Source organism: Oncorhynchus keta, chromosome 11 (genome assembly GCF_023373465.1).
Source record: "Oncorhynchus keta strain PuntledgeMale-10-30-2019 chromosome 11, Oket_V2, whole genome shotgun sequence".
NCBI classification, from domain to species: Eukaryota; Metazoa; Chordata; class Actinopteri; order Salmoniformes; family Salmonidae; genus Oncorhynchus; species Oncorhynchus keta.
In genome coordinates this window covers 27,270,461-27,284,057 of record NC_068431.1, presented here as the reverse complement: position 1 = coordinate 27,284,057, position 13,597 = coordinate 27,270,461, and the positions used below count along the sequence as shown (strand labels likewise).

Sequence of the window (13,597 nt, the reverse complement as noted above, 5' to 3'; positions counted from 1 at the left end):
ACTATTGTAAAGTGGCTGTTCCACTGGATGTCATAAGGTGAATGCACCAATTTGTAAGTCGCTCTGGATAAGAGCGTCTGCTAAATGACTTAAATGTAAATGTAAATGTAAGAGCCCAAAATATTACTATTTGGCCTGAATGCAAAGAGCTATGTCTGGAGAAAACCAGGAACAGCTCATCACCCGTCTAACACCATGCCTACCGTGAAGCATGGGGATGGTTTTCAGTTGCAGGGACTGGGAGACTAGTAAGGATAGAGGGAACAATGAATGGAGCCAAATACAGGCAAATCAATGATTAGAATCTGCTTCAGAGTGCAAACAACCTGAGACTTGGTAGAAGAGTTACGGGACAATGACCCCAAGCATACAGCCAAAGCAACACAGGAAATGAGATATTTCTGTATTTAATTTTCAATAAATGTGCAAACATTTCTAAAAACATGTTTGCACTTTGTCATTATGCGGTATTGTGTGTAGATGGGTGAGATTCAGGCATTTGAATTCAGGCTGTAACAACAAAATGTGGAGTAAGTCAAAGGGTATGAATACTTTCTGAAGGCACAGTATAAGTGATGATGATGGACTTGTCGGAAGAGGGCGATGATGTCTCTAACTGAGATGAAGACAGGACTGCTTGACTTTTGCTTTCGACATCACCTGCTACTGCGTGTTTTTTCATCCGTTCTCTTTTCCCTAGTACACAGACAAACATTAAAACGGCAAATACATGTAAGATTTGCCGGTTATTTCCCCTTTATTGAAATTAGGGATTATTTTAGGTGCCATGGCGACTTGCCAATGTTTTTATCCCTTGACAATGGCACCACATCATATTACAAGGGTGCTTGTGACTGGCTCATTGCAATTAAATACACACATATGGAGGATCAGGTTCTAAAAAGCACGGTGCTGCTGCCTCGTCTTGCTGCTCATGCCGAGATTGGGGTTGGTGATGACATTTCAGGGAGTTGTGCACAGGGACCGTCCTCGTGTCCCCGACAATGGTTTATATATATGTAACAGTATACTTTTAAACCGTCCCCTCGCCCATACCCGGGCGCGAACCAGGGACCTTCTGCACACAACGACAACAGTCACCCACAAAGCATCGTTACCCATCGCTCCACAAAAGCCGCGGCCCTTGCAGAGCAAGGGGAATTACTACTTCAAGGTCTCAGAGCAAGTGACGTAACCGATTGAAACGCTATTTAGCGCACACCGCTAACTAAGCTAGCCGTTTCACATCCGTTACACTCACCCCCCTTTTGACCTTCCTCCTTTTTCCGCAGCAACCAGTAATCCGGGTCAACAGCATCAATGTAACAGTATACTTTTAAACCGTCCCCTCGCCCATACCCGGGCGCGAACCCGGGACCTTCTGCACACAACGACAACAGTCACCCACGAAGCATCGTTACCCATCGCTCCACAAAAGCCGCGGCCCTTGCAGAGCAAGGGGAATTACTACTTCAAGGTCTCAGAGCAAGTGACGTAACCGATTGAAACGCTATTTAGCGCACACCGCTAACTAAGCTAGCCGTTTCACATCCGTTACATATACACTAGATGACTGACAGGGGGCACTGTTTTGAAACCACCGCGCCTCCATCTTGGCACTCCACCACCATTTGTAAAAAATATTTTTGAAGCTATAGAAATGCATGTATTAATGTCTACGTTTGTATTTCCAATGTGTATTCTATTACAGACAACTTAATGCATACTTTTAAAAGTTGTGAACTAAACATAATTAAAAACATAATTTTTTAAATTCCTTAAAAGTATAATTTTTAGAGGACTAATGTTACAGTCCCCACCAAGAAAGCAATAGTTAAATTCTGTCCTTGAAATATTACATTTAAATACTGTAGAAATCTATTCATTCCTATGGAGGACTGCTTCTTCTGAAGAGTGTCAATATGGCTTCAAAGCCTCTCATTGGCCAATACATAGCAACAACAATAAAACCTGTTCAGACCCCTTGATGTTTTCCACATGTTACATTTCAGCCTTATTGTAAAATGTACTCAATATTTCTTTCCCCTCATTAATCTACACACAATACCCCATGATGACAAAGCAAAAACATGTTTAGAATGTATTCAAAATAAAAAACAGAAATATTCAGACCCTTTGCTATGATAATCATAATGGAGCTCAGATACATCCTGTTAAATTGATCATCCTTGAGATGTTTCTACAACTTGGAGTCCATCTGTGGTAAATTCATTTGATTGGACATGATTTGGAAAAGCACACACCTGTCTATATAAGGTCCCACAGTTAACAGTGCATGTCAGAGCAAAAACCAAGCCATGAAGGAATTGTCCATAGAGCTCCAAAACAGGATTGTTTCGAGGCACCGATCTGAGGAAGGGTACCAAAAAATATCTGCAGCATTGAAGGTCCCCCAAAACACAGCGTCCTCCATCATTCTTAAATGGAAGAATTATGGAACCACCAAGACCCTTCTTAGAGCTGGCCGCCAGGCCAAACTGATCAATCAGGGGAGAAGAGCCTTAGTCAAGGAGGTGACCAAGAACCCGATAGTCACTGACAGAGCTCCAAAGTTCCTTTGTGGAGATGGGAGAACCTTCTCCACAGTACTCCATCAATCAGGTCTTTATGGTAGAATGGCCAGACGGAAGCCATTCCACAGTCAAAGGCAAAAAAAAATATTTCACCTTTATTTAACCAGGTTAGACCTGGCCAATATAAAGCAAAGCAGTGTGACACAGACAACAACACATAGTTACACATGGAGTAAACAATAAACAAGCCAATGACACAGTAGGAAAAAAAGTATATATACATTGTGTGCAAAAGGCATGAGGAGGTAGGCAATAAATAGGCCATAGGAGTGAATAATTACAATTTAGCAGATTAACACTGGAGTGATAAATGAGCATATGATGATGTGCAAGTAGAGATACTGGTGTGCAAAAGAGCAGAAAAGTAAATAAAATAACAAACAGTATGGGGATGAGGTAGGTAGATTGGGTGGGCTATTTACAGATGGACTATGTACAGTTGCAGTGATCGGTTAGCTGCTCAGACAGCTGATGTTTAAAGTTAGTGAGGGAAATGAAAGTCTCCAACTTCAGCGATTTTTGCAAGCTTTTGGAAGCCAGCTTTGAGCTCCAGTCACATGATAGCCAGCTTTGAGTTTGCCGAAGGCACCTAAAGGACTCTGATCATGATTAACAAGATTCTCTGGTCTGATGAAATGGGGATGTTTTTCAGCGGCAGAGACTGGGAGACTCGTCAGGACCGAGGGAAATATGAACGGAGCAAAGAAGAGTGATCCTTGATGAAAACCTGCTCCAGAGCGCTCAGGACCTCAGACTGGGGCGAAAGTTCACTTTCCAACAGGACAACGACCCTAAGCACACAGCCAAGATAATGTTGGAGGGGCTTCAGGACAAGTCTCTTGAATGTCCTTGAGTGGCCCAGACAGAGCTCGGACTTGAACCAGATTGAACATCTCTGGAGAGACCTGAAAGTAGCTGTGCAGCGACACTCCCCATCCAACCTGACAGAGCTTGAGAGGATCGACATAGAATAATGGGAAAAACTCCCCAAATACAGGTGTGCCAAGCTTGTAGCGTCATACCCAAGACTCGAGGCTGTAATCGCTGACAAAAGTGCTTCAACAAAGTACTGAGTAAAGGGTCTGAATACTTATGTAATTGTGATATTTAAGTTTTTTATTTGTAATAAATTTGCAAAAATTTCAAAAAATCTGTTTTTGCTTTGTCATTATGGGGTATTGTGTGTAGATTGATGAGGGAATACAACTATTTCATTCATTTCAGAATAAGGCAGTAAAGTAACAAAATGTGGAAAAGGTCAAGCGCTCTGAATACTTTCCTACTGCACTGTATGTGTCATTGGTCCTCTCCCGAGGATTGGCGTGAAAACAGAGAAGCAGATGCAGAGGTCCAGTATACAGGACCACCTCACCTAGTCACTCGCACTAAATCGCTGCACATCGGCTTGCAAATAAGCTGGCTGCGCTCATCTCGCCACCTTCATCTCAAATATTTATCCGTGAGCCGGTGAGCTATATCAGCTCTGACATAGAGACTGTTATTTAAGGTCGCAGACAGACGGCGGAGGACAGAAAGGAAAAAAAGGGAAGATGAGAGCGTCCATCCTTTGCAAGCGAAATGGGATTCATTTCCATGTTCTTATATTCTGTCACGGTAACAGGGGCTTTTCCCTAAATCACCTCATCCGCCAGGCTATTTCCCTCTTCAGCCTCGTCCTTCTCACAACTGACAGTATTAACAAGGCCTTTACTCACCAACGAGCCAGCCTGGAGGTATGTACAGTACCAGCTCCGTTTGATCATGGCATGAATTTATTCAGCAAATGACCAGATCTCTCTGTTTATTAAGCCAGCCATGCAAATAGTGGACTAGGGCAGCAGGTAGCCTAGTGATTAGAGTGTTAGGCCAGTAACCGAAAGGTTGCTGGATCGAATCCCCAAGCTGACAAGGTAAAAATCAGTTTTTTAGTTAACCCACTGTTCCCGGTAGGCCGTTATTATAAATAAGAATTTGTTCTTAATTGACTTGCCGAGTTAAATAAAAGGTTAAATAAAAATACAACTTTTTAAGTCCAGATTACACAATTCCTTCTAGGAAGAACCATTGTAGTGAGTTAGATAATAGGCAACCATGTTCAGAAGCCAAAGCCATGAGTATAATGTGGTGAGACATGTGTTGTTGCCCTGCAGGGCTCTAGAGTCTAAACTGATGCGAGACTACTGAGACATCGCCACTTGTCCAATATACTGTCACCCATGTCTGTCAATGGGACAATCCATCACACCATCATAAGAAATATGGATTCGTTAACAGCTGCTGACCTAAGGAGACTGTGTTGACAACCTTTTCCCTGTCAGTCTTCAGCAGGTCTATGTGTAGCTTTCACTTGTTGCCACATCATTGCAAAAGTATGTTGCCACAGCATGAGTGTAATTATTACCTCACAAATTGCCTAATGTGATGACCAACCTTCTCACAATCTATCTGAAATGTTGTAACAATGTCATTTGTTAGTAGGGTAGTCAGAGGAGTTTGAGTTGACCGGTTAGTGTTAGAGAACATGAGTAGCCTAAAGGAGTGTGTCCTAGTGCACTAGGATAGAAGGGGAGTTGACATACACTACATAACCAAAATAATGTGGACACCTGCTTATCAAATATCTCATTCAAAATTCATGGACATTAATATGTAGTTGGCCCCCTCTTTGCTGCTATATCAGCCTCCACTCTTCTGGGAAGTCTTTCCACTTCGCGGCTGAGCCGTTGTTGCTCCCAGACGTTTCCACTTCACAATAACAGCACTTATCAGTTGACCGGGGCAGCTCTAGCAAACTGTCTCGTTGGAAAGGTGGGATCCTATGAAGGTCATTCTACTGACAATGTTTGTCTATGGCGATTGCATGGCTGTTTGCTCGATTTTATACACCTGTCAGCAATGGGTGTGGCTGAAAAAGCAGAATACACTCATTTGAAGGGGTGTCCACATACTTTGTAGCTGCTACTAGACAGTATGCGTCGCCACTGCCACTGACCTGTGTGCGAGCGAAGGTGACGTTTGAGTGCCGTATGGCTGGGGAAGGTGCGGTTGCACTCGCTGCAGATGTAGCTGCGCACACCGGCGTGGACCTCCATGTGCTGCTGCAGTGCCGGCTGCGCCTGGAAGCGCTTCCCACACAGCAGGCAGAAGATGGCCATGTCCGAGCCTAATGGAGAGAGGGAGGGAGGACAAGGTGAGTTTTCTTTTCTCATTTAGTCTGGTTTGTATCTTCAATTGAGTAGGAGATAATGTCGAGAATAAATCTGACAAAACATAACATGTTGACAGTCCTGTAGTGAAATGACACATCATTCTTGGCCCTACTCCTGAATAAAGACCATTTCATCTCCGTTCTATGGATATTCAACATTCTTGTTCATTGTACAATGATGTACATTTCTTGAGATCTGTTAGATCATTTATAAAGAAATAAGTATCCTAAACCAAACGAGGTATCGATCATTGTAAAACACCACTGGGAAAAGCACACAGGCTTGAACATTGCAACTGTGATTCCTTACCACAAGAGGTCAGCACCAAGTTGAGAGCAATGACAAACGATGTGAGCAGTATAACAGGCAGGCTAAGGACTGTTTTAACATACAGGGAACCGTCAACACAATGGGATGTGCAATGGCCCTGTATCTCATGCTTGGTAGAGGACACTTTAATATGGCTAAGGCCTTCATAAAGGCCACTGAGGATACGTTTTCTAAATACTTTTTTTAAGCACATGAAAAGGTAAGATGTGCTTTATATTTCAATTGAGTCTTGAGCCCAACAAGTAGTGTTCATTTTTCTCCAGCAGAGATACTGTCACACACAGGAATACAGCGCGCACACGCACGCACGCACACACACACTTTTCAATTACCAGACTGGAGAAAACTCTGGGGAAAGAGGGAGTGTTTAGAGCTCAGCTTCCATTTCATCAGTCAATAACGCATCTTTGGGGCAAAGCTGCCACTAATTTAAAAATCTATGAGGAGCAGCGGACTCATGTTCATAAACGCACGAGAGGGAGGCCCAGAGACAGCCCTCCCCCTGGATCAATCACTGTCTCCCATCCACACCCAGGAGAGAATGAAAGGGAGAGGGGGAAAGGGAGGGAGAGGGGGAAAGGGAGGGAGAGGGGGAAAGGGAGGGAGAGCGAGAGATGAGGAAAAGGTAGTCAAAGGAAAATTCAAGCAACCATGTGGGCAGTGAAGAGAGCGATGGGGTATTGGGAGAGAAAGGTAAAAAAAAACATGTGGGCAGTGAAGAGAGCGATGGGGTATTGGGAGAGAAAGGTAAAAAAAAACATGTGGGCAGTGAAGAGAGCGATGGGGTATTGGGAGAAAAGGTAAAAAAACATGTGGGCAGTGAAGAGAGCGATGGGGTATTGGGAGAGAAAGGTAAAAAACATGTGGGCAGTGAAGAGAGCGATGGGGTATTGGGAGAGAAAGGTAAAAAAACATGTGGGCAGTGAAGAGAGCGATGGGGTATTGGGAGAAGAAGCGATGGGGTATGGGAAAAAAACATGTGGGCAGTGAAGAGAGCGATGGGGTATTGGGAGAGAAAGGTAAAAACATGTGGGCAGTGAAGAGAGCGATGGGGTATTGGGAGAGAAAGGTAAAAAACATGTGGGCAGTGAAGAGAGCGATGGGGTATTGGGAGAGAAAGGTAAAAAAAAAACATGTGGGCAGTGAAGAGAGCGATGGGGTATTGGGAGAGAAAGGTAAAAAAACATGTGGGCAGTGAAGAGAGCGATGGGGTATTGGGAGAGAAAGGTAAAAAAAAACATGTGGGCAGTGAAGAGAGCGATGGGGTATTGGGAGAGAAAGGTAAAAAAACATGTGGGCAGTGAAGAGAGCGATGGGGTATTGGGAGAGAAAGGTAAAAAAAAACATGTGGGCAGTGAAGAGAGCGATGGGGTATTGGGAGAGAAAGGTAAAAAAAAACATGTGGGCAGTGAAGAGAGCGATGGGGTATTGGGAGAGAAAGGTAAAAACATGTGGGCAGTGAAGAGAGCGATGGGGTATTGGGAGAGAAAGGTAAAAAAAACATGTGGGCAGTGAAGAGAGCGATGGGGTATTGGGAGAGAAAGGTAAAAAAACATGTGGGCAGTGAAGAGAGCGATGGGGTATTGGGAGAGAAAGGTAAAAAAACATGTGGGCAGTGAAGAGAGCGATGGGGTATTGGGAGAGAAAGGTAAAAAAACATGTGGGCAGTGAAGAGAGCGATGGGGTATTGGGAGAGAAAGGTAAAAAAACATGTGGGCAGTGAAGAGAGCGATGGGGTATTGGGAGAGAAAGGTAAAAAAAACATGTGGGCAGTGAAGAGAGCGATGGGGTATTGGGAGAGAAAGGTAAAAAAACATGTGGGCAGTGAAGAGAGCGATGGGGTATTGGGAGAGAAAGGTAAAAAAAAACATGTGGGCAGTGAAGAGAGCGATGGGGTATTGGGAGAGAAAGGTAAAAAAACATGTGGGCAGTGAAGAGAGCGATGGGGTATTGGGAGAGAAAGGTAAAAAAACATGTGGGCAGTGAAGAGAGCGATGGGGTATTGGGAGAGAAAGGTAAAAAAACATGTGGGCAGTGAAGAGAGCGATGGGGTATTGGGAGAGAAAGGTAAAAAAACATGTGGGCAGTGAAGAGAGCGATGGGGTATTGGGAGAGAAAGGTAAAAAACATGTGGGCAGTGAAGAGAGCGATGGGGTATTGGGAGAGAAAGGTAAAAAAAAAAACATGTGGGCAGTGAAGAGAGCGATGGGGTATTGGGAGAGAAAGGTAAAAAAAACATGTGGGCAGTGAAGAGAGCGATGGGGTATTGGGAGAGAAAGGTAAAAAACATGTGGGCAGTGAAGAGAGCGATGGGGTATTGGGAGAGAAAGGTAAAAAAAAACATGTGGGCAGTGAAGAGAGCGATGGGGTATTGGGAGAGAAAGGTAAAAAAACATGTGGGCAGTGAAGAGAGCGATGGGGTATTGGGAGAGAAAGGTAAAAAAAAAAACATGTGGGCAGTGAAGAGAGCGATGGGGTATTGGGAGAGAAAGGTAAAAAAACATGTGGGCAGTGAAGAGAGCGATGGGGTATTGGGAGAGAAAGGTAAAAAAACATGTGGGCAGTGAAGAGAGCGATGGGGTATTGGGAGAGAAAGGTAAAAAAACATGTGGGCAGTGAAGAGAGCGATGGGGTATTGGGAGAGAAAGGTAAAAAAACATGTGGGCAGTGAAGAGAGCGATGGGGTATTGGGAGAGAAAGGTAAAAAAAAACATGTGGGCAGTGAAGAGAGCGATGGGGTATTGGGAGAGAAAGGTAAAAAAAACATGTGGGCAGTGAAGAGAGCGATGGGGTATTGGGAGAGAAAGGTAAAAAACATGTGGGCAGTGAAGAGAGCGATGGGGTATTGGGAGAGAAAGGTAAAAAACATGTGGGCAGTGAAGAGAGCGATGGGGTATTGGGAGAAAAGGTAAAAACATGTGGGCAGTGAAGAGAGCGATGGGGTATTGGGAGAGAAAGGTAAAAAACATGTGGGCAGTGAAACATGGGGTATTGGGAGGCAAGGTAAAAACATGAAAGAGAGCGATGGGGTATTGGGAGAGAAAGGTAAAAAAACATGTGGGCAGTGAAGAGAGCGATGGGGTATTGGGAGAGAAAGGTAAAAAAACATGTGGGCAGTGAAGAGAGCGATGGGGTATTGGGAGAGAAAGGTAAAAAACATGTGGGCAGTGAAGAGAGCGATGGGGTATTGGGAGAGAAAGGTAAAAAAACATGTGGGCAGTGAAGAGAGCGATGGGGTATTGGGAGAGAAAGGTAAAAAAAACATGTGGGCAGTGAAGAGAGCGATGGGGTATTGGGAGAGAAAGGTAAAAAACATGTGGGCAGTGAAGAGAGCGATGGGGTATTGGGAGAGAAAGGTAAAAAACATGTGGGCAGTGAAGAGAGCGATGGGGTATTGGGAGAGAAAGGTAAAAAAACATGTGGGCAGTGAAGAGAGCGATGGGGTATTGGGAGAGAAAGGTAAAAAAAACATGTGGGCAGTGAAGAGAGCGATGGGGTATTGGGAGAGAAAGGTAAAAAAACATGTGGGCAGTGAAGAGAGCGATGGGGTATAAAAAAACATGTGGAGTGAAGAAGCGATGGGGGGTATTGGGAAAAAGGTAAAAAACATGTGGGCAGTGAAGAGAGCGATGGGGTATTGGGAGAGAAAAAACATGGTGAAGAGAGCGAAAAAAAAAAAACATGTGGGCAGTGAAGAGAGCGATGGGGTATTGGGAGAGAAAGGTAAAAAAACATGTGGGAGAAGAAGCGATGGGGTAAAAAAGGTAAAAAAACATGTGGGCAGTGAAGAGAGCGATGGGGTATTGGGAGAGAAAGGTAAAAAAACATGTGGGCAGTGAAGAGAGCGATGGGGTATTGGGAGAGAAAGGTAAAAAAAAAACATGTGGGCAGTGAAGAGAGCGATGGGGTATTGGGAGAGAAAGGTAAAAAACATGTGGGCAGTGAAGAGAGCGATGGGGTATTGGGAGAGAAAGGTAAAAAACATGTGGGCAGTGAAGAGAGCGATGGGGTATTGGGAGAGAAAGGTAAAAAAAAACATGTGGGCAGTGAAGAGAGCGATGGGGTATTGGGAGAGAAAGGTAAAAAAAACATGTGGGCAGTGAAGAGAGCGATGGGGTATTGGGAGAGAAAGGTAAAAAAAACATGTGGGCAGTGAAGAGAGCGATGGGGTATTGGGAGAGAAAGGTAAAAAAAACATGTGGGCAGTGAAGAGAGCGATGGGGTATTGGGAGAGAAAGGTAAAAAACATGTGGGCAGTGAAGAGAGCGATGGGGTATTGGGAGAGAAAGGTAAAAAAACATGTGGGCAGTGAAGAGAGCGATGGGGTATTGGGAGAGAAAGGTAAAAAAACATGTGGGCAGTGAAGAGAGCGATGGGGTATTGGGAGAGAAAGGTAAAAAAAACATGTGGGCAGTGAAGAGAGCGATGGGGTATTGGGAGAGAAAGGTAAAAACATGTGGGCAGTGAAGAGAGCGATGGGGTATTGGGAGAGAAAGGTAAAAACATGTGGGCAGTGAAGAGAGCGATGGGGTATTGGGAGAGAAAGGTAAAAAAACATGTGGGCAGTGAAGAGAGCGATGGGGTATTGGGAGAGAAAGGTAAAAAAACATTGGGAGAAGAAAGGTAAAAAAAACATGTGGGCAGTGAAGAGAGCGATGGGGTATTGGGAGAGAAAGGTAAAAAAACATGTGGGCAGTGAAGAGAGCGATGGGGTATTGGGAGAAAGGTAAAAAAACATGTGGGCAGTGAAGAGAGCGATGGGGTATTGGGAGAGAAAGGTAAAAACATGTGGGCAGTGAAGAGAGCGATGGGGTATTGGGAGAGAAAGGTAAAAAAACATGTGGGCAGTGAAGAGAGCGATGGGGTATTGGGAGAAAAGGTAAAAAACATGTGGGAGTGAAGAAATGGGGTATTGGGAGAAAAAAACATGTGGGCAGTGAAGAGAGCGATGGGGTATTGGGAGAGAAAGGTAAAAAAACATGTGGGCAGTGAAGAGAGCGATGGGGTATTGGGAGAGAAAGGTAAAAAAACATGTGGGCAGTGAAGAAGGCGATGGGGTATTGGGAGAGAAAGGTAAAAAAAACATGTGGGCAGTGAAGAGAGCGATGGGGTATTGGGAGAGAAGGTAAAAAAACATGTGGGCAGTGAAGAGAGCGATGGGGTATTGGGAGAGAAAGGTAAAAAAACATGTGGGCAGTGAAGAGAGCGATGGGGTATTGGGAGAGAAAGGTAAAAAAACATGTGGGCAGTGAAGAGAGCGATGGGGTATTGGGAGAGAAAGGTAAAAAAACATGTGGGCAGTGAAGAGAGCGATGGGGTATTGGGAGAGAAAGGTAAAAAAACATGTGGGCAGTGAAGAGAGCGATGGGGTATTGGGAGAAAGGTAAAAAAACATGTGGGCAGTGAAGAGAGCGATGGGGTATTGGGAGAGAAAGGTAAAAAAACATGTGGGCAGTGAAGAGAGCGATGGGGTATTGGGAGAAAGGTAAAAAAAAAACATGTGGGCAGTGAAGAGAGCGATGGGGTATTGGGAGAGAAAGGTAAAAAAAACATGTGGGCAGTGAAGAGAGCGATGGGGTATTGGGAGAGAAAGGTAAAAAAAAAAAAAAAACATGTGGGCAGTGAAGAGAGCGATGGGGTATTGGGAGAGAAAGGTAAAAAAAAAAAACATGTGGGCAGTGAAGAAGCGATGGGGTATTGGGAGAGAAAGGTAAAAAAACATGTGGGCAGTGAAGAGAGCGATGGGGTATTGGGAGAGAAAGGTAAAAAAAAAAAAAACATGTGAAGGCAGTGAAGAAAGAGTGGGCAGTGAAGAGAGCGATGGGGTATTGGGAGAGAAAAGTAAAAAAACATGTGGGCAGTGAAGAGAGCGATGGGGTATTGGGAGAGAAAGGTAAAAAAAAACATGTGGGCAGTGAAGAGAGCGATGGGGTATTGGGAGAGAAAGGTAAAAAAAAACATGTGGGCAGTGAAGAGAGCGATGGGGTATTGGGAGAGAAAGGTAAAAAAACATGTGGGCAGTGAAGAAGCGATGGGTATTGGGAGAAAAAAAAAAACATGTGGGCAGTGAAGAGAGCGATGGGGTATTGGGAGAGAAAGGTAAAAACCATGTGGGCAGTGAAGAGGATGGGGTATTGGGAGAAAAGGTAAAAAAACATGTGGGCAGTGAAGAGAGCGATGGGGTATTGGGAGAGAAAGGTAAAAAACATGTGGGCAGTGAAGAGAGCGATGGGGTATTGGGAGAGAAAGGTAAAAAAACATGTGGGCAGTGAAGAGAGCGATGGGGTATTGGGAGAGAAAGGTAAAAAAAACATGTGGGCAGTGAAGAGAGCGATGGGGTATTGGGAGAAAAGGTAAAAACCATGTGGGCAGTGAAGAGAGCGATGGGGTATTGGGAGAGAAAGGTAAAAAAAAACATGTGGGCAGTGAAGAGAGCGATGGGGTATTGGGAGAGAAAGGTAAAAAAACATGTGGGCAGTGAAGAGAGCGATGGGGTATTGGGAGAGAAAGGTAAAAAACATGTGGGCAGTGAAGAGAGCGATGGGGTATTGGGAGAGAAAGGTAAAAAAAACATGTGGGCAGTGAAGAGAGCGATGGGGTATTGGGAGAGAAAGGTAAAAAAAAAAACATGTGGGCAGTGAAGAGAGCGATGGGGTATTGGGAGAGAAAGGTAAAAAACATGTGGGCAGTGAAGAGAGCGATGGGGTATTGGGAGAGAAAGGTAAAAAAACATGTGGGAGAAGAAATGGGGTAAAAAAAAAAAACATGTGGGCAGTGAAGAGAGCGATGGGGTATTGGGAGAGAAAGGTAAAAAAACATGTGGGCAGTGAAGAGAGCGATGGGGTATTGGGAGAGAAAGGTAAAAAACATGTGGGCAGTGAAGAGAGCGATGGGGTATTGGGAGAGAAAGGTAAAAAACATGTGGGCAGTGAAGAGAGCGATGGGGTATTGGGAGAGAAAGGTAAAAAAAACATGTGGGCAGTGAAGAGAGCGATGGGGTATTGGGAGGTAAAAACATTGGGAGAGAAAGGTAAAAAAAAAACATGTGGGCAGTGAAGAGAGCGATGGGGTATTGGGAGAGAAAGGTAAAAAAACATGTGGGCAGTGAAGAGAGCGATGGGGTATTGGGAGAGAAAGGTAAAAAAACATGTAAAAGAAATGGAGAGAAAGGTAAAAAAATTGGGAGAGAAAAAACATGTGGGCAGTGAAGAGAGCGATGGGGTATTGGGAGAGAAAGGTAAAAAAACATGTGGGCAGTGAAGAGAGCGATGGGGTATTGGGAGAAAAAGGTAAAAAAAACATGTGGGCAGTGAAGAGAGCGATGGGGTATTGGGAGAAAAGGTAAAAAAAACATGTGGGCAGTGAAGAGAGCGATGGGGTATTGGGAGAGAAAGGTAAAAAAACATGTGGGCAGTGAAGAGAGCGATGGGGTATTGGGAGAGAAAGGTAAAAAAACATGTGGGC

General features: G+C 44.4%; 1 protein-coding gene across 6 annotated transcripts in view; it reads right to left on the bottom strand.

The window, feature by feature from the left end:
• The window catches only part of LOC118389978 (zinc finger and BTB domain-containing protein 16-A-like), a 193,340-nt gene that overhangs the window by 17,497 nt on the left and 162,246 nt on the right, over positions 1-13,597 (bottom strand). For all 6 annotated transcript variants that reach the window (XR_008147427.1, XR_008147426.1, XM_035780061.2 and 3 more), the window contains one exon: positions 5,587-5,757. Coding sequence is in view for 4 of the 6 variants with exons in the window: in XM_035780061.2 (XP_035635954.1) it covers positions 5,587-5,757 (171 nt within the window). In the remaining 2 variants the exon portion in view is untranslated. The remainder of the gene's footprint in view (positions 1-5,586; positions 5,758-13,597) is intronic.